At 37.6% G+C, this 21,967-nt stretch overlaps 1 protein-coding gene across 1 annotated transcript in view; it reads left to right on the forward strand.

Moving 5' to 3' along the window:
• ARL15 (ARF like GTPase 15) overlaps positions 1 to 21,967 on the forward strand; it is a 461,597-nt gene that overhangs the window by 168,720 nt on the left and 270,910 nt on the right. Inside the window, exon 3 of the mRNA XM_070774953.1 lies at positions 16,361 to 16,420. Within this exon, the coding sequence (XP_070631054.1) occupies positions 16,361 to 16,420 (60 nt within the window). The remainder of the gene's footprint in view (positions 1 to 16,360; positions 16,421 to 21,967) is intronic.

Below are 21,967 nucleotides of genomic sequence, written 5' to 3' on the forward strand. Positions count from 1 at the left end.
TTGTCCAAGCGGTAAGAATAAGAGAGTGAGGTAGAAGAAGAAAGAAGATTTGGGGGGCAGAGGGGAAGTCTGTGTAAAGGCAGAGAGGCCTGAAACAGGTTGCTGCTTCCTGGGAACCACATTTCCATGTGGCTGCAATGCATGGTTTGTAGAATGTCAGGAGTCACAAGAGATAGGCAGTGGCCAAATCTTGGCAAACCATTTATACTGTGCTCAGGAATTTAACTCTTAGCCATTAAGTAAGGCAGTGGTGGGAGGGAGAAAGGGAGACATCAGATAGGATATATCTCATCTTCTGCTGCCCACTTCTCCCTCTGCCCTCATCTTTCCCAGCATCAGGGTCAATGAGTTAGCTGTTTGCATCAGGTGGCCAAAATGTTGGAGCTTCAGGTTTATCATCAGTCCTTCCAGTGAATATTCAAGGTTGATTTCCTTTAGGATTGACTTGTTTGATCACATTGCAGTCCAAGGGACGCCTCATGAGTCTTCTCCAGCACCACAGTTTGAATGCATCAGTTCTTCAGCACTCAGTCTTCTTCATGGGCCAATGCTCACATCCATACATGACTACTAGAAAAACCATAACTTTGACTATAGGGACTTTTGTCAGCAAAGTGATGTCTCTGCTTTTTAATACATTGACTAGGTTTGTCATAGCTTTCCTTCCAAGGAGCAAGCGTCTTTTAATTTCATGGCTGCAGTCACCATTTGCAGTGATTTTGGAGCCCAAGAAAATAAAATCTGTCATTGTTTCCACTTTTTTCCCTTCTGTTTGCCATGAAGTGATGGGATTGAATGCCATGATCTTCATTTTTTGAATGCTGAGTTTTAAGCCACTTTTTTTACTCTCCTCTTTCACCCTTTCTGCCATTAAAGCGGTATCATCTGCATATCTGAAGTTGCTGATATTTCTCTCGGCAGTCTTGATTCCAGCTTGTGATTCATCCAGCTTGGCATTTTGCATGATGTACTCTGCATATAAGTTAAATAAGCAGGGTGACAATTCAGCCTTGTCCTACTCCTTTCGCAGGGGATTGACCTATAGAACAACTTCAATTCACCTAATATATGAGTAACACCTAACATTTTAATGTATCAAGGTGAGGGTGTAGAGAAAGGGATAGAAAAAAATAATTGAAGAAATGGTGAATGAAATGTTACCAGTCTTGAAGATAAATAACAAATCCAAGACATTCATCGAACCACAAGCACAAGAGATAGTACACCAAGTCATGTCTTCATGAAATTACTAAAGCCAGTGATAGTTTGTGATAGTTAATTTTATGTGTCAACTTGCCTGGGCCACAGTGCTCAGATATGTAGTCAAACGTTCTGGATATTTCTGAGTGTGTTTGTTTATGTATATGTGTATATATATAATGAGATTAATATATAAATCAGCAGACTTTGAGTAAAGTTCTTTATATAATGCAGTTTGTCTCATCTAATCAGTTGAAGACTTGAATAGATCAAAAGACTGACTTCCCCAGAGCAAGAAGGAAGTCTGTGCTGGCCTTGGGACTTAAACTGCAGCATCAACTCTTTCCTTAGTCTCTAGTCTGCTGACCCACCTTGCCGATTTTGGACTTGACAGCCTCCATGATGTTATGAGTCAATTCCTATAAACATTTTTCTGTGTGTAGACACACATCCTATTGGTTCTGTTTCTTTGGAGAATGCTGAGTAATACAAAAAGGAAATCTTAACAACAGAGAAAAAAATCACACAGAAACAAAGATAAGAGTGACATCAGATTTCTGACTGGAACCAATGCAAGGGAAAAGGCAGTGGAGTGCGTCTTTAAACTACAAAAGGGGGGAACTATCAGCCTACATCCAACAGAAATGTCTCTCAAAAAGAAAGTAAAAATAAAGACTTTTTCAGATGCAAAAGTAGTGAAAGTATTTATTGCTAGCAGACCTACATTATAAGACCAACATTGTAAGAAAATGCTAAAGGAAGCTCCTCAAGCAGAAGAAAGTAATTCCAGATGGAAACCTGGATCTGTACAAAGCAAAGTAACAGAAATTGTAATTACTGGATAATTGTATAAGATTTAGTTCTTATTCAAATCTCTTTATAAGATTAATTGTATAAATAAAAACAGTAGCAATATATTGGGGGGTTTATAACATATAAATGTAAAATGCACGAGAACAATAGCGTAAAAGTCATGGGGGGAAACGGGAAGTATACTACTGTTAGGTTCTTACATATGAAGTAGTTTAATAACACTTGAAGGCAGGAGAAGGGGACTACAGAGGATGAGATGGTTGGATGGCCTCACCGACTCAATGGACATGGGTTTGGGTGGACTCCGGGAGTTGGTGATGGACAGGGAGGCGTGATGTGCTGCAATTCATGGGGTCGCAAAGAGTCGGACACGACCGAGCGACTGAACTGAACTGAACTGAAGGTAGACTATAATAAATTAAAGGTATGTTATGAAGCCTAAAGCAACCACTAAAGTAACAAGCAAAATGTGAAAGTGAGTAAGGCAATAAATGAGATAAGAAAGAATTACAAAAAATAGTTTTAAAAAGACAGGAAAAAGGGAAACAAGAATATATGGGACAGATAGAAAACAAATAGCAAGGTGATACATTCAAATCTGACCATCAGTCATCAAATTAAATGCAGAAGGTTTAGATTCTTCAATGAAGAGACTGAAAACGATATGATTATATTAAAAGCAAGACCCAAGTAGGTTAAATGTAAGAAGATGGAAAAAGATATATCATGCTGCTGCTGCTAAGTCGCTTCATTCGTGTTCGACTCTGTGCGACCCCATAGATGGAAGCCCACCAGGCTCCCCCATCCCTGGGATTCTCCAGGCAAGAACACTGGAGTGGGTTGCCATTTCCTCCTCCAATGCATGAAAGTGAAAAGTGAAAGGGAAGTTGCTCAGTCGTGTCCAACTCTTAGTGACCTCATGGACTGCAGCCTACCAGGCTCCTCCATCCATGGGATTTTCCAGGCAAGAGTACTGGAGTGGGGTGCCATTGCCTTCTCCGATATATCATGCTACTAGGGATCAAAAGAAAGTTGGTGTGGCTGTATTATATCAGACAAGTTAGACTTTAGAGCAAAGAGTAATTCTGGGAATAAAGAAATTCATTTCATAATGATGAAGGGGGTCTGAATCAGAGGACATAATGATGCTAAAACATTTATGTATGTAATAATGGCTTCAAAATACACATAGCAAAAACTGACAAAACCCACAATTACAAAGATTTCAATACTTTAAATTATTGATAGAACACATATGAAGAAAATCAGCTAACAGGTAATAGACTTGAACAACAACAACCTTGACCTGATTAATATTTATAGAACCCTCTACCCAAGAGCAACAGAGAATCGTCTTCTCAAATAAGACCATATTTGAGGGCATGAAACAAGTTTCAGTAAATTAAAAAGGATTAAAATACGTTGTCAGATCATAGTGGAATTGAATTAGAAACCAATAACAAGATCATCTCTGGAAAAGTCTCCAAATATTAGGAAGCTGCTGCTGCTGCTAAGTCGCTTCAGTCGTGTCCGACTCTGTGCGACCCCATAGACAGCAGCCCACCAGGCTCCCCCATCCCTGGGATTCTCCAGGCAAGAACACTGGAGTGGGTTGCCATTTCCTTCTCCAATTAGGAAACTGAACTACTTCTATATATCAATGGATCAAATAAGAAATCAAAAGAGAAACTGTAAAGTATTTTATACAGAATGGAAATATAACACATCAAAATTTATGAGATGTCTGTAAGCATGGACACTGGGGGCATTTCATAGCTTTAAACCCCTGAATCAGGAAAGAAGGCCCTTAAATCAGTGACCTCAGCCTCCACCTTAAGGAATGAGAAGAACTGACTAAACCCAAAGTAAGCAACAGAAAGGAAATAATAAGGATCAAAGTGAAAATCAGTGGAATAGAAAAACAATAGAGAAAACTCATTAGATCAAAAGCTGGTTCTTTGAGAAGATCAATAAAATTTATAATAACTCTAGCCAAGCTGATGAGGAAAAAAAAGATGGCACTAATTATAGCATCAGAAATGAGAGAGGTTACATCAAGGTAGATTCTATAAATATTAAAAGGATAATAGAATATTATGAACAGGAGACGTCCCTGGCAACTCAGTGGTAATGAATCCGTCTGCCAATGCAGGAGACACGGGTTTGATCCCTGGTCCGAGAAGATCCCACATGCCACAAAACAACTGCCTGCTGAGCCAGCGCTCTAGAACTACTGAAAGCCTGTGTGCCTAAAGCCTGTGCACCGCAACAGAGAGTAACCCCCACTCTCTGGAGAATGCCCACGTGCAGCAGTGAAGACCCAGCACCGTCCAAAAGAAAAAATATATGTATATATCTCTTTTTAAAAAAGGATATTATGAACAACTTTATGCCAGTAAATTTGACAACATAAATGGACAAATTCCTTGAAAGATAAATCATCAAAATTCATTCAAGAATAAATAGAACACCCAGATCTGTAGTTAGTAAAGAAATTGAAATTATAGTTTTTTTTAAAAAAACTAGTTGGTTTCACTGGTAAATTTTCTTGAACATTTGAAAGAGGAACTAATGCCAGTGCTACATAACGTCTTTCAGAAAATTGAAGAAGAGGGAAAACTTTCAAATTCCTTGTATAAGACCAGCAAGTTTAATGTTAAAACCAGACAACAATATTACAAGAAATGTAACATACCATATTCCTCATGAACACAGATGCCAGAAATATAAACAAAAATCTAGCAAATAAAATCTAACAGTAGTATATTAATAGGTATTATCCTTTAATATTATCATGACCAAGTAACATTTATCCCAGGAATACAGGACTGGTTTCACATTCAAAAATAAATAAATTTAACTTACATTATCAGTAAGCTGATATTGATCATCTCAAGAGATACAAAAACATTGATTTCTGATAAGAAAAAAAGAAACTCTCAGCAAAGTTGGAACAGAAAGGAATTTTCTCAACTCTTAACGGCCATTTATAAAAATCTATAGCTATTGTTATACTTAATGATGAAATACAAAACTTATTCCCAGTCAGATAAAGAATAAGACATGGATGTCTGTTATTACCACTTCCATTCAGCATTGTAGTGGCGATTCTAGGCAGTGCATCAGGCAAGAAAAAAGAAAGGGCTTCCAGATTGGCAAGGGATGAGTAGAACTTTGTATGTTTGCTATGTTTTCTATGTATAAAATTTGATGAAATCTGCAATTTTACACCAATAAATTAAGAGATGGCTAATGTGAATTTAGAGTTGATAATTTTGGAGATGTGAAAATTTGAAGGATAACTTCAATCATTAGTTTTGGAAAATGTTGTCTTTAAGACTAGAAGCAGACAGAATGGTGGACAAATGTTAGCCAAATATTGAATTCATTCAGATGGATAAACAAATTCCCTAAAAGTTAGTATATGGAAATCCAAAGGTCCACATATAAACAAATGTCACAACTTCAAGTGGGACATTATTAAGAGGTGAGAGACGATACCACTCTAATGGCAGAAAGTGAAGATGAACTAGAGAGCTGTTTAATGAGGGTGAAAGAGGAGAGTGAAAAAACTGGCTTAAAACTCAACATTCAAAAAATTAAATTCATGGCATCTGGTCCCATCATTTCATGGCAAATAGATGGGGGAGAAGTAGAAACAGTGGCAGATTTTATTTGGGGGGAGTACAAAATCACTGTTGGAAGGTTACTGCAGCCACGAAATATAAAGGACGCTTGCTCCTTGGAAGAAAATCTATGACAAACCTAGACAGCATGTTAAAAAAGAGACATCACTTTGCTGACAAAGATCCATATAGTCAAAGCGGAGGTTTTTCTAGTGGTCATGTACAGATGTGAGAGTTGAACCATAAAGAAGGCTGAGCACCGAAGAATTGATGCTTTTGAACTGTGATGCTGGAGAAGACTTTTGAGAGTCCCTTGGACAGCAAGGAGATCAAACCAGTCTATCCTAAAGGAATTCAACCCTGAATATTCATTGGAAGGACTGATGTTGAAGCTCCATTACATTGGCCACCTGATATGAAGAACCGATTCACTGGAAAAGACTCTGATGTTGGGAAAGATTGAAGCAGGGGGACAAGGGGGAGACAGGATGAGATGGCAGGATGGCATCACCAGCTCAATGGATATGAGTTTGAGCAAACTGCAGAAGATAGTGAAGGACAGGGAAGCCTGGTGTGCTGCAGTTCATAGGGCCGCAAGGAGTCGGACACGACTTAGCAACCGAACAACAACGACAGGTGGTAAAGTGGTAAAGCATAGAGACACAGCTTGTGCTAGGTAACACTGACACAGGAAGAAAGAGCTCTGCTTGCTGGTACAAAGAGGACGGAGAAGCACGTAAGAGAATGTTGGAGCCCAGAGAAGACTTTTCTTGACAAAGGTGAGGCTCCCTGGATTTAGTGGGAGGGCCTTGTAATGGTTAAAGGGAGAGCAGAGTTGGGCGTGAGGTGTGAGGTGAGGATGTAGAAGAGAAGGGGTAGATGCTTGTTGGTTGAGTCTGTGTGTTTATTGTAGCTAATGAAGGTGGGCAAGATGTTGGAGAAACTAGTGGTGACAGAGGAAGGAGGGGTGGAGGCAGAGGAGCATAAGAATGATTTCAGTTATCAGTGGACCCACAGAACCCCAGTCCAGATAGACGTTGCTGCTGTGCTCAAACTCAACTTCCAGTTCCTTTTGTTGTATATGTATGTAGTGGAAGAAGAACGAAGGAGGTAGAAGAAAGGTCCTGTAATAAATGACAGAACCCAGTGGTGGAGGTCAGAAGGCCACACGTCCATGTGAACACTCGATGTGGAGATGGGGAAACAGTCACAGGAGGCCTATGGAGAATAATGTACACAGTGAAGGAGCAAGAGACCTAACTATATGAAAATTTTGAAAGACTGGAAAGCTAAAATTCAGAGGAAAAATATAAGTGAAAGCACTGCTATTGAGAGTTTATGACTGTCCCATTTAGAGAATTCAGTCACATTCTCAAATAGTACTGAGAATCTAAATGATAAATTAAGCTAAGTTCACAAAGAGAAATTCATAAAAAGAATTAATGGGAAACAGAAAGGTACAGCTTTATCAGAAGTCAATTTTACTAGAAAAGAAATGAAATGTTCAGTTCAGTCGCTCCGTCGTGTCCAACTCTGCGACCCCATGAATTGCAGCACGCCAGGCCTCCCTGTCTATCACCAACTCCCGGAGTTCACTGAGACTCACGTCCATCGAGTCAGTGATGCCATCCAGCCATCTCATCCTCTGTCGTCCCCTTCTCCTGCCCCCGATCCCTCCCAGCATCAGAGTCTTTTCCAATGAGTCAACTCTTGGCATGATGTGGCCAAAGTACTGGAGTTTCAGCTTTAGCATCATTCCTTCCAAAGAACTCCCAGGGCTGATCTCCTTTAAAATGTTAATTTATAGCTAAATTTACCAAAGTTTTCATTAAATTTTGTCCCAGTGCTATGAAGATTGTGGTTACCTTTGTATGCACATGAATTACTGGTGACATTGTGATTGGTGTTGCCTACCCCTCTTTTTTTGGAAAGCAGTTATTCATATAAATTAAAGGTTACCAAAATATTTACATCCCTTGGCCTAGTAATAGTGTCAACTGAGAATTTACGGTAAGCATGTAATTTCAGAGAAACTATATGAACAAATGATTGCAACATTTTGTATAACTGAAACTTTAAAGTAATTTAAATGTTCTGTATCAAAGGAGTCTGTTAATTAAATTGTGGTACATCGATTGAAATGATCATATATTGAGAAACATATACAGCCTTCTGTAGAAGAAAATTAAATTTACATTTTGAAAATTAAACCTTGCAAAACTGCTTTTAAATTGAAAATGGGAAAAAAATGTAAAAAATAACAATAGGCTTTGTTGGTATGGTCGAATTATGTGTGAAATTTTATTCTACTAAATTATTTCTCTATTTTATAGTGTTTCGATTCTATCAAGCCAATTAAAAATGAAATATTTGTTGGGAGAGTTTGGAACAGTTGAAAAGATAAATTGAGAATTAGTTTCTTAAAATGAAAACACATCACAAGAAGGATATGTCTATTTAATTCAGCAAGGCAAGAATCCCTGCCTTTTCTTCATAAGTCAAGGGAATCCAAACTGTGCTGGATTGTTAACTTCAGCAGTCTTTTACTTTGACATAATTTTTAAAAGATACTTAAATTGTCAAAACTCAAAGGACCAAGAAATCCTGCAAAAAGCAGGTCCTGCTGATATAGGGGAAAAAATTGAGTAGCTTGCACATTGGTCTAGAAGCAAAAGTGAACTTTGTCCAGAGTGAATTCCTAGACTGTATCACAGCACGAAGCATTTGCTGATAAAAGGGGCTGTTAACCTGTAGATTACACAGTATTCACTTTTTTTTTTAAACCAGAGGAGTGGAGTCTATAGGTTTAGGATAATGTATTGTTGTAACACAGAGAATAATCTAGAGAAAATTGAACACTTGGAATTGAAAAAGGTTGAAAAATCTCTTCTAGGGATGTATATTGCTGCACTTGAAAGTTTGTAAAGTGTTATGTCATTCAGCTAAAATACAAAATAATTATAATTTGAAAGAAATATAGAAAGTTTATGAAAATTTGAAGATTTTAATAACCTTAGTATTTTGTGCATACGTGTTAGGAAATAAATTAGAAAGTCAGATTTTGTATCTGCTAAAGGATTGTGTTTTATAAGTACTGATAGATTAAATTTCCTTTTATGTTGTTGAAATCATATTTAAAATTTCGCTAGACCATTGTCCAAACATCACAAAACTACCATGGCCATTAATCATGTCCCTTGGTTCAAGTCAAGGCTACCAGATCTGTAGAATGTCTTTCCTTGAGCAGTTCTTTAGTGATCCAGGGATCTGAGAAGCACACACAGTATCTGTGTACAAATGTGCAGACTTGCGTATGTGTTATGGGAGGTGGGGGAAGGGTGGAGGTTGGGCTGTAGGTCCAAGTAAAATACTTATGTGTTCCACACAATGGATAAAAATAGACTAACCTCCTTCCCAAACCTAATTTTGTTACGATTTCAGTAATGCTTTCCCTGCATAAAAATTTTCAAATCCATCTCCCTTGTATCACAGGCTTTTTTGGATTTAAGGACTCAAAGACAAAAACTGAGTCTATGCAAACAATTATTTCCCCAAAGAGTTACTAAGTCATATATTTATTAAAATTTGTGGGGTTAAATCTTAGGGGAGGTTTCAGTCTTACTAATGTAGCTTAAATAGGCCAGGAAAAAATGACTACGTAACTTAGGCTTCAGCCATCAAAATGTTTGAATGGAGTCAGGAGACCTACCCATGAGCCCTTCAGCCAAATACTGGAGGCCATTGATGATTGACTCAGTTGTTACTGTTTTTCCCTCCTCCTTGTTTAATACAAATAGTGGAATCGAAATGTTAGAGCGGGGATTCAGAATCAATGGGAAAAAGTGGCTGGTGAGTCTAAGAGCTGTCATCTAGGACTTCTAGGACCCTGTCTTGTCCCATCCACTCACTGCCTCCTTGAGAAAAGTGCATCAGAGGAATGCTTTCGTTATTTCGAAGAAGCAACAGAGCAAGCACCCTGTCTTGACTGAGTCAGGTGAACATTCCCCCTCACCTCCTAAGGTCATGGTTTAATTAATAATATCTAATAAAAACTACTCTCTAAACTCATACTATTACTTTTGTTCCATTAATAAGGCAATGTAGTACAGACCTGAGAACACAAGAATCAAAAGAGATTCCTTGTGTTGGATTATTTATAAAACAAGAGGGAAAATAAATTAGTGGGCTCATTAGGTATATGTGTATTTTTCCAATCAGCTCCACCAATCTTTAGGTTCAAAACTGTGGACAAAATAGTATAAAATACATCAGCTTGTTGGTATGTGGAGGAAGTGCTATAGGGTGGAGTTCTGGTGAACTGATGAGACCTGTCAGGTTTTAAATGCAGCACTTAGCCCTTTTGTCTAGGTCCATAACCCTTCTAGGCTTCATTTTCTTCCTGCAACAGTAGTTATTCATTAACTTACGGATTGTCATAACAGCTAAATTAGGATATACAGTTGTCTCTTGGTATCTGAGGGGGACTGGTTCCATGACCACCCTCCCCTACAATGGATACCAAAATTTGAATATGCTCAAATCCTTTATATAAAAATACAGTATTTGTATGTAACCTACACACATCTTCCTGTATGTTTCAAATTATCTCTACATTACTGATAATACCTAATACAATGTAAATGGTGGCCTGTGTGCAGCAAATTGAAGTTTTGCTTCTTGGAATTTTCTGGAATTTTTTTTCCCCAAATATTTTTGATCTGCAGTTAGTTGAATATGTGGATGCAGAACCCTTGGAAGTGGAGGGCTGACAAATATAAACGCTTCACACAGATCTTTAAACAAATACTGAGATCCTGTTATGACCAAGCACTGGCATACAAGATACACCATACATTGTGTCTCTGTTAAGAATCCTTTCAGTCTATCGTGGGAACAGACATAAATAAATAAACTGATACGTAATTAGGAATGTGAAAGTCATGTAGAAGCACACGGATCCAAAAAAAATCAACCTATTTTAGGAACGCAAAGAGAAAGCTTGCCTGACAAAGTGAAGTTCAAACACCTGAAGCGTGACTAGTTTCCCAGAGGAGCAAAGAATACACACTTATGCAGCAGTAGGTGCAAAGGCCCTGAGGTGGAGGGAGTATAGCTTGTTTTAGAAACCAAATATAAATGAGGGGGAGATGGTACAAAATAAGCTTAGAGAAGGAAAGAAGAATCGGATCTGATAGAGCTTTGTTAGATATTTTGAACTATCTCCTGAGAAGTGAGAAGCTATCAGACCCTTTTAACTAGGTGGATGGTGTGAACAGAGGTTCATTTCAGGAAAACACTTCTGCTGGTGTATGAGGATGATGGAGGAGGCTGATAACAGAGTTCCGTTAGGAGGCTTACTGGATGGTTTGATCAGAGTTGTGCTGTGAGGATGGAGAGAAGTAGGCAAGTTTGAGAACTATTAGGCAGATGAAACTGAAAGGCTTTGGTGACTGGTTGATTGAGAAGGAAAGAAATGTGGAGGACCACAAATATTAGTCTATGGAAGTCCTCAATAAATGTTTGTTTTTGATTGTGTCTTCAGTAACTCTTACCACTGCTTTCATAACATACCTGAGCTTGAGGCCACACATGATTTTGATTGGGAGAAAGCTATCAGTGGTCATTTGATGACCATTAGTAATCGCAATTTTTGGTTTTACTTCTTAAAACAAACAACAACACTTTATAGCACTGAGTACTGTTTTCCTCTACAAATGAGGAATCTGAGGCACAGAGGGATTTAATAACTTGCTCAGACAGTTAGTAATGGTAGACCCAGAATTCGAACCCAGATATTCTTACTGTGGAGCCTATGCAATCCACAGGTTTTTATTCTTCAGAGTGATCCTTCAAAAGAGGTGTTTTGATGAATTGACCTTTGTATCTCTACTAAATACTAATTTCCCTTCTTGACCTCATCCAATTCAGTGTAAAGGAATAAAATACAGTTGATCTGATGGTTCTTCTTGATTGCTGTTTTGGTGAACCAAAAATGTGTCCTTACATTTTAATTCTTCTTAATCCTTGCAAACAGGAGGAATAACATAGAAAAATACTGCTTCTCTTCTATGAATAGTACATTCTCTGGACTAGTTATCTAGGCTTTATCCTCTGAACATTAATTACCACAGCTGTATTGTAAAAATAATAGGAAGACAGCAAAGTGGAAGACTACATATACCTTTGCAGTATAAATCTAGCCACACATGTTCTATGTGAAGAGAAAACATTTATGAGTATTCTGAAGGAACATTTATATGCCTATAAATAACATTGCTGGTTTACTTTGCTTAAAGTGAATGCTAGAGGACATTTTTGTAGTCTGTGCAAGGATTCAAGATGGGAATCGTCATATAATCTGCCTGTTAGATCAGTAAATTTCTAAAGTTGTATTTTGCGTATGGGTGTGGCAGTTTGCGAAAAAATACTACTTCCTTCTGGGTGCCTGCATATTGTCAGCTTTTAAGAATCAAAGCAGATTAAACTTTGCTAGTATGCTCCATAACTATTTCCTTTTCAAAGTTGGGGTTTGTCCCATTTCTCTGGAAAATTCACACTCGAGTTTATCCTGAACATAACCACTGATAGACTGTTTAGCACTTACATAGGGTTTTTGTTTTCAGGATTTCATAATCATTGCCTTTTAATCCATTTAACACCCCTGTGAGGTAGGCAGATAAATTCAAGCATCTAAGTCTCCCGTGGGCAGATTTCAGTGGCAGCATGAGTATTGTGATTGGCACTGAGTTTCCTTAACTTCCCAGAGGCCAGACACCTGGAGAGGCTTTCCTACAGGTCAAGATACATGCCAGTGTGTCAGCCACAGGGCACTGCCTCCTACTCCTCCTGCTATTTTGCTAAGATTCAGTGACTGCATCTACCATTAACCACAATGCTATGCCCACAGTGTCTGTCTGCATGAAAGCCACTCTGAAAGAGTACGTTTTGAAAGATTCTTAGGGAGCCCAACAAACGTTTATGTTCTATAAAGCTATGGTTTTTCCAGTAGTCATGTACGGATGTGAGAGTTGGACCATAAAGAAGGCTGAACACCACAGAATTGACGCTTTTGAACTGTGGTGCTGGAGAAGACTCTTGAGAGTCTCTTGGCCTGCAAGGAGATCAAACCAGTCAATCTTAAAGGAAATGAACACTGAATATTCACTGGAAGGACTGATACTGAAGCTCTAGTACTTTGGCCACTGATGCGAAGCGCCAACTCATTAGAAAAGACCCTGATGCTGGGAGAGATTGAGGGCAAGTGGAGAAGGGGGCAACAGAGGATGAGATGGTTGGATGACATCACCAACTCAACAGACATGAGTTTGAGCATACTCTGGGAGATAGTGAAGGACAAGGAAGCCTGGCGTGCTGAAGTTCATGGGACTGCCAAGAGTCAGACTTGACTTAGTGATTGGACAACAATAACAACACAACAAATTTCAACTGTTTACACTCCAGTTGAGCATAAACTCCAACAAAGGTACTTTTTGTTCAGTGATAACACTCATGGCTCCAACTAAGTACTTAGATTAATAAATAAATGAGCACCAGAATTTCTGTCTCAGGAGTCTGTAATATATTCAGGTAGGCAAAAAATATGTGTACCTAATGATAAAATCATCAACATGGCGTCAATTGAAATATAAAGTTGGCAGTTTTATGTAGTATGATAAAGATAATACACACATTATCACAGCTTTGTGACGTAGATACTGTCATCCTGGTTTTCAAACAATGAAAACCAAGGCTAGTAAGTTGACCGCAGTCATAGAGCTTCTGACTCCTTGGTAGAAGGTGATGTATAGAATCTTAAAGCTCTAGGGCAATATACAACAGAGGAGTGGTAATAATAGAGTATATAATAAGACACATATTAACTTGTTTATGTATAAAGTAAAACAAAACCATGTAAAAGAATTGTTTTTACACATGTAGTAATTTACATCTTTTTACCTTTCCCAGCACTTTTTAACTTTTCTAGTACTTGCTTCAATGAAAGTATTTGTATGTTTTTCCTTCTACCTTGTTGATAGTTTCTTGAAAGGATGACTGTGTCTTATTTGTCTTGTAATTGTACATATTAAATAATGCTTAATGCCTTAAATCGATTGGGTGCTCAGGAATTACTCAGTAAGCTTTAGAAATTAGTAGGGCTTTTACCCAGAGATAAACCAATTCACCCAAGGGCAGCTTATCTTTGACAAAGGAGTCAAAAATATACAGTGGAGAAAAGACAGCCTCTTCAATAAACATTACTGGGAAAACTGGACAGCTACATGTAAAAGAATGAAACTAGAACACTTCCTAATACCATATGCAAAAATAAACTCAAAATGGATTAAAGACTTAAAGGCCAGAAACGATAAAACTCTTAGGTGAAAACAGGCAGTACACTCTTTGACATGTATCACAGCAAGATCCTCTTTGACCCACCTCCTAGAGTACTGGAAATAAAAACAAAAATAAACAAATGAGACCTAATTAAACTTAAAAGCTTTTGTAAGGAAAAGCTTTTGCAAAGGAAACAACAAGATTGAAAGCCAGCCCTCAGAATGGGAGAAAATAATTGCAAATGAAACAACCAACAAAGGATTAATCTCCAGAATATATAAGCAGTTCATACAGCTCAATACCTGAAAAACAAACAGCTCTATCAGAAAACGAGCAGAAGACCTAAACAGACATTTTTCCCAAAGAAGACATACAGATGGCCATTAAACACAAGAAAAGATGCTCAACATCACTGGTTATTAGAGAAATACAAATCAAAATTACAATGAGGTATCACCTCACTCCAGTCAGCAAAAAATGTACAAACAATGAATGCTGAAGAGGGTGTGGAGAAAAGGGAATCTTCTTGCATTGTTGATGGAAAAGTGAAATAGCCTCTATGGAGAACAGTATGGAAGTTCCTTAAAAAACTAGAATTATTAAGACCCAACAGTCCCACTAATGGGCATACAGCCTGAGGAAACCATAATTTTAAAAGATACTTGTATCCCAACGTCCATTGCAGCACTGTTTACAATAGCTAGGACATGGAAGTAGCCTGGATGTCCATTGGCAGATGAATGGATAAGGAAGCTATTTCTGTGGTACATACATGTAATGGAATATTACTCTGCCATGAAAAGGAGTACATTTAAGTCAGTTCTAATGGAGTGAATGAACCTAAAACCTAGTATACAGAGTGAAGTCAGAAAAAGAAAGACAAATATCATATATTAATGCATGTATGTGGAATCTAGAAACCTGGTACTGATGAACCTATTTGCAAGACAGTAATGGAGATGCAGACATAAAAAACAGAATGGTGGACAGGGTCGGGGAAGGAGAAGGTGAGACGAATTGAAGGAGTAGCATTGAAACATATACATTACCATATGTAAAATAGATAGCCAGTGGGCATTTGCTGTATGATGCAGGGAGCTCAAACCTGGTGCCCTGTGACAACCTTGAGTAGTGGGGTGGGGTGGGAGGTGGCAGGGAGGTTCAAGAGTTGGGAGGGACATGTGTATACTTGTGCTGATTCATGTTGATATATGGCAGAAACCAACACAACATTGTAAGTCAATTATCCTCCAATTAAAAATATTTTTAAAATATTTTTTAAATTATTTAAAAAATTTAAAAAAAAAGTAGTAGAGCTTTTAATTGAAAAAGAAGTACCTGTATGTGCAAAACATTTAAATGAAACTGAAGAATCGCTCCTATTTAAGATTTATACCTAGTTCTTTCCCATTATATGTTCCAGTTTCTTATGGATCATTTCAGAAATATTCAGTATATGTATTTGTGTGTGTGTGTGTATAGGTAAATGTACATTCACCTTACACCTGAATTGATTGTCTTAGATTATGATAATTAAGTCTAAATACAGAATTAATCATAGCACTATATGCAGAATATACTTTGATAATAAAAGTCATTTATTAAATGCATTATAAAATGCATAAATGGGTAATTATGATTGTACATCTAACAAAAATTTATGTATGAGTTTAACCATGTCCTCGAGAGAAAATACTAACATAGTGCTACTGCTGCTAAGTCGCTTCAGTCGTGTCCGACTCTGTGCGACCCCATAGACAGCAGCCCACCAGGCTCCCCCGTCCCTGGGATTCTCCAGGCAAGAACACTGGAGTGGGTTGCCATTTCCTTCTCCAATGCATGAAAGTGAAAAGTGAAAGTGAAGTCGCTCAGTCATGCCTGACTCTTAGCGACCCCATGGACTGGAGCCTACCAGGCTCCTCCGTCCATGGGATTTTCCAGGCAAGAGTACTAGAGTGGGTTAAATATGTAATTCCAATATAAGATGGTTATAATTTAGATACTTTAGGGTTGCTAAGTTATATGTGAGGGAAGATTAACTTTAGGAATTAGATGTAAAGATTATGGTTGAATATCTTCTTTGGAGTTTCTCTATACTTTCAAGTGTCTTTCTCACAACTGGTAAAATTTACAAAGACCCATTATGTATGAAGGAATGAGGCAGGATTTGGAAGAAAAGAGTTATATTTTGCTGTAGCATACAGCTATATTTTGCAAAATGATAGAAGATAATACTAGATTATAATTTATCTTGAAAATTATGTGTTTCTGGTGTAAATATGAGCTATGAAAAATAGTTCTTCATCTGCCAAAAAGAGAATTTGAGAATCCTATACATTTTTAAAAGTTAAGTTGCTAATTCTTTGTTTATTGTTTTCTAATTGTAGGTTTTAGTATAAAAGCAGTGCCATTCCAGAATGCCATCTTGAATGTAAAAGAACTTGGAGGTATATCATATATTTTTTCTATGTCTGACTCTAACTTCTACTAAGTTCATATTAATGCATTGCATATAATTAAAACATGTTGATGATGTTTTATTCTAGAAGGTGACTTATTTTTACCCTTTTTCTTGGTAATACGTTTCCTAGAAATATTTTTTCTTTATATATATTAAAGGTGGTTGAAGAGTTCTAATTGACATAAATGTATGTTTGTTTATGTAGCGCTACGCTACCAGTGCCATTTTATACTCTATACTCATTGGTTTTGCTTCTCTTATTAAATTTATTCTTGAAGTGAAAAAATGAAGAGAGTTTTAGTATAATCATGGAAAAAAGCTATACATTAGGCAAAGAACTGTATTTTAGAGTAGTTTGTATTCATATTGCAGGTTTTATTGTATTAGATCTTTTTAGAATGTGTTTGTTCTGATAATAAATCTTTGCCAATAGGTTCTTTGTTGGTCAAGCACATTTATTGGATAGGCTTTACCCCAAACTATACATCACTCAGTCTTTCATTGCACTCTCTGTCTGGGATTTTTTTGATTGTATTTTGTGTCAGTCAGGGTCTTAACCCATGTAAGTAGGTTAACAAAGAAATCAGTCAATTCAATGAACCTGCTACGTTCTCTAATGGCATAGGAACATGATAAGTCCTCTGGAGTTCAGTATGGTATGGGTGAGTTTAATGACTTAGAAGAGAGTTCTCTTCCATCTCTTTAACCACTTTGTGATATTGACCTTAGTCTGTTTTTGTTTTTTTTTTTTAATGCTCATTCTGTGACCTTTTATTAGATTGATGAAATTAAAACCCAGACCTATGCATTCCTAATAGTATTTTTATGCCTTCTTATTTTTATATAATGATGTATTGGCTGATCTTTCCAGGTTTACTTCTGTCAGTCTGTTTTATAGCCACTTTGACTTTTATAGTATTAATATTTAAACTATGGTTGATAAATTCTGGTTTTTCTTTGACATTGGTTTTGTCATTTTGACTGAAAAAATGATAAACATGAATGTTTTTATAATAGAAAAATTTTCTGTGCAAAAATTTTAAGACTTTATTAAATATTTTAATATTACTTAGTGGCTTCAGAGAACATAGTATAAACATCCATGGAATCAAATTGAATGGTTTGAGAATTCTATTATTTTTAAATATTACTGATACTTAATAATATTATTATTACTAGGCTAGATGCAAAATTTTTATTAAATACCCTCCAGATGTAAGAAACTATTGATGTTTATTATTGATGTTTACTTTGATGATATAAAAATGCATCTTAACAATTTTTTAAAAGTGCAGAATTTATTATAATCTTAACTGTGCCATTGAAACTCAGTACAACTCAAAAGATCAAGTTAGAGGAAAGGGGTGTATAAGGCGGGAATCCATCTGTTCCCAAGCAGAGTTTAATTTTGTTGGAAGAACGGTGTGCTGCTGCTGCTGCTAAGTTGCGTCAGTCGTGTGCGACCCCATAGACGGCAGCCCACCAGGCTCCCCCGTCTCTGGGATTCTCCAAGCAAGAATACTGGAGTAGGTTGTCATTTGAACTGTGTATGCCCTGGAAATTACTGAAATGGAAATTACAGTGGAGAGGATACTATAGAGTTTGGTGGAAATACTCTAGCTGTGCCTCTTGCATGATGAAATGGAGAGATGTAGGTACATGACAGAGCTTCAGGGTTGGGATCCATACATCAGTTTCAGGCTAGTGATGTGTGGTGCTTGGCAGGTGGTGTTGAAGAGCAGATTACTCACTTAAGCACAGATTCTTCTATCCCTGAAAATTTAATAGCTGTTTTCAGGTGAGAGGCTCTCAAGGAGGCGATTTTCTGCATAGAATCTATTTGTGTATCCTCTGTTGTGTGCTCAGAAGCAAGCAGTGGAGGAAGTTCAGGGCTTGACTTTTCACTCACTAATTCCTTTACTCAACAAATTTTTTTTTGAGCACCTCCTCTACCTGGGGTAGGACTGGGCCCTAGAACAGCCAAGAATGCATGAAAAGCAGACTAACATACATAGAGAGTATAGTTTTCATAGAATTTAAGTAAATCTTACACCCCAAGAGGCTCATCCCAATATAAGATACGAGGCCTTTAGGGAAAGTTATGACCTCCTAAAATTAAATTGTTTGAGAGGAAGTTGCTTGACCCAAGAATTTCTAAGTTCAAGAGGAAAGAGTTGAGAATTTTAAAATCAATGTTATTTACCAGTAGAGAGTTTACTCAGAAGACAGGTTAATCAGAATTCAACCAGGTTGTCAATCCAGGCGAAGATTCTGAAATCAAGGAAGAAATTCAAGAAGCTAGGTGTAAAGGTAGGCAGATACTAAAAGCCCGCACTGTGCTGAAGTTTGGAATGCTCTGCTGCTTCTCCTAGGGTTAATTCAGGAGATTGGCCCAGCCCGTTTCTCCCTTCTAATTCCCTCTTCTACCCTTTTCGCATGGTTCCAAGGTTTTCAATCACTTGCTCCTAACCTCTCTTACTTTTTTTACTTCTTCAAAATAGGAAGAAGCGTGAACTTGTGTTCCTTATCTAGTAAGAAATGGTTTAGAATGAAATAACAATGACTAATGGAGTTAAATGAAAGTCACTTTTGGTAGATCTTACTATAAATAGCAAACCTTATGTTCACAAACACACTGGTGTGTGTGTGTGTGTGTGTGTGTGTGTACTACCTAATTTATATCAGAGAGAATTCTATGCTGTTATCAATTTTCTCTTTTATGAGGATATTTCTTATATCTTGCACCTAAAAATTCCTATAAATTTCATTCATAGCAATTTTCTCAAGTGATCTTTTCCTGCTGTTCATGCAGTCGTTCTAGCACAGTTATTTGTGTGTCAAGCATGATTCTAGGGACTGGGGATAAATGATATTTAAAGAGACCTGTGGTTCAGTGATAAAGACATTTGTGAAAACCAATATTTGAAATTAATTTGGAAAGTAACGAAATTAAGAGGGAAGTAAATATAAAGGATGACACAAAGAGACGATCCAGCCTGGTGGTATGATGGGTGAGTCCTGTTTACACTATGTTGAGAATGACCTGTTCTCCTCATCTTACCTGTCCCACTCATCAGGCTGTACTGATTATTCTAGAACTCTACAATTTCTTCTATTTTCTCTCCGCACACATTCTCACTTAATCTTTGCAACTTCATGCCTAGAGAGTAGATGCTGTTATTATCTGACAGATAGTGAGACGCAGGACACCTAGACACAGGGCAAGTGGTTTGTTCAAAGTTATTTGGAGAAGGATTTCTGGGAGTCGATCTGAGCCCTTGTGCTTAACCACGGTACCCTGTACATGAAGCATGTTACCCAGTGCCTGGCACAAGAGAAGTGCTCCCAGGTATTGTCCGCTGCTGTTCTTACCACTATTATATGAACAATTTAAAGCTTTCACATGTTGGTATTATTTTCATTAACACTGTATTGATTACACATGAACACTCTGCTCAAAACTGTAGGATGTTATCCCTAATCATTGCAGCTGCTTTTAGTATTCATTTTCTGTCTTACTCTCGTTATTTAGAGGTTAAGTCAACTCTTCCTCCATTTTAATTGTGACTCTAGTGCTGTAGTCATGCTTTCCTCTTCTGGTTTCTTCAAGACTGCCTTCTGAAGCAGTCAGGACTCCTAAAGGAGATTAGTCCTGGGTGTTCATCGGAGGGACTGATGTTGAAGCTGAAACTCCAATACTTTGGCCACCTGATGCGGAGAGCCAACTCATTTGAAAAGACCCTGATGCTGGGAAAGATTGAGGGCAGGAGGAGAAGGGGACGACAGAGGATGAGATGGTTGGATGACATCACTGACTCAATGGACATGGGTTTGGGTGGACTCCGGGAGTTGGTGATGGACAGGGAGGCCTGGCGTGCTGCAGTTCATGGGGTCGCAAAGAGTCGGACTCGACTGAGCGACTGAATTGAACTGAACTGATAGTGTCAACACAAGCATAGTCCCTGCATAGATTGACTAATCAACACAAGGGGAGACTCTTAACGTGAACTAAACTTCTCTTCTTGAATTACAGTCAAATATTTCTGATAGGCCTAAAACAAAGTTCTGGGTTAATCCCTTCCATACTTGAAGGGATTCGTTTTTTTAACACTATCCAGGTCTGATCCCTATGGAGGTCATTCTGTAGTATCTCTCAGTGAACTTTTTTTTCCTGCATATTTTTTAATTTGGAAAGTCTTTTTTAAACTAATCTAAATCCTTTCTCCTTTAGTTTTAATTAATTACTCTGCTTGTCTTGCTCTATTATTTTTATTTTTCTCGGTGTTGTGTAAGACACCAAGCAGGATCCTGGATAGACAGAAAGATTAATCTTTTGAAGGATTTTCCTTCCTCCTGGTGACTTGTTTCTAAGCTCAGCCATTCTCTATGGTTCCAGATAAGTCTGCTTTCCTGTATCTTTGTTTCCTTATCTGTAAATTGTAGTACTAATAGTCCCTGTATCATGTAATCCTTGTGAGGACCAAATTAGTTAATGTAGGTTGAGTACTTAAGAGACTGTCTGGCCCTAACATTTCTGAAAGATTTACTGTTATTATAGTTATACCCTCACTCCCTCACACCCCACAAAAGCACCTTTAAATAATGCCTTTTTCATCCCAAGTTCTCTGAATATAAAACAAATCACATATGATTGCTTTTTCCTTTGTGGTCATCGCTCTCTCCCGCATCGACAAAGTGATCTTTTCCTGCATGGTGTTCTGCCTGAAAGTCACTGAAAGGGACCTCATTGGGCTCTTGGTTATCTGCCCAGCATATTTTTTGCCACTGCACGTGTGTTGGTAGTAAATGTTTTTGTCCTTTTCCACCTAATCACCTTTTTTTCTGTTTTCAGATTCCACCAGAAAAATGTCTTGTCTGTCTTAGTGCCTCTCAGTTGATTTCATTCTGTTTGACTTATCTATTATAACCACATTACTAAGGTAAGCAAAGCATCTGGCGTTTAAGTGAGTTGGACGCAGTGGTCACTGCAGTGACATCACAGCACTGATAATTTTTCATCTTAGAAATGTCCAGTTCTTAAATCTATGAATAGTTTTTTATACCTTCTTAGATTGCTTTCTCTTGATTCTGAAATTTTGTTCACAAATTGATAGAATCCAGAGAGGAAAATTTCATCTCTTAACACATTTGGTTTGTTACCACTTATTGATAAGGTTCCAGACATCATAATATTGCTTTTTCTTTCTTGAACTGAATTCTGGAACCAACCAAAAAATGGTTGGTTTTGCCGAATGACTTGTTTTCTTCCCTTTAATATTCTAATGAGTTATGTCTGAATTGTTTCCCCATCCCCCTATCTTGGCCACGGTCCCCACCCAATATACTCTTTGGCTGTCTTATCTTCCCAGTTGACTTTGAGGAAGGCAGGGCAAAGCTAAAAATCAGTTGGCTATCTTTCACACTTCAGGATTCATTGCTGTTAGTTGCCAATCAAAAGGGAAGATACGAGGCTTTTGTCTGCATTTTCTTTTCTTTAGAGGAAGGCGGTGAGGGTAGTATGGAAAGTGCAAGT

Source organism: Bos indicus, chromosome 20, assembly GCF_029378745.1.
Source record: "Bos indicus isolate NIAB-ARS_2022 breed Sahiwal x Tharparkar chromosome 20, NIAB-ARS_B.indTharparkar_mat_pri_1.0, whole genome shotgun sequence".
Taxonomy (NCBI): domain Eukaryota; kingdom Metazoa; phylum Chordata; class Mammalia; order Artiodactyla; family Bovidae; genus Bos; species Bos indicus.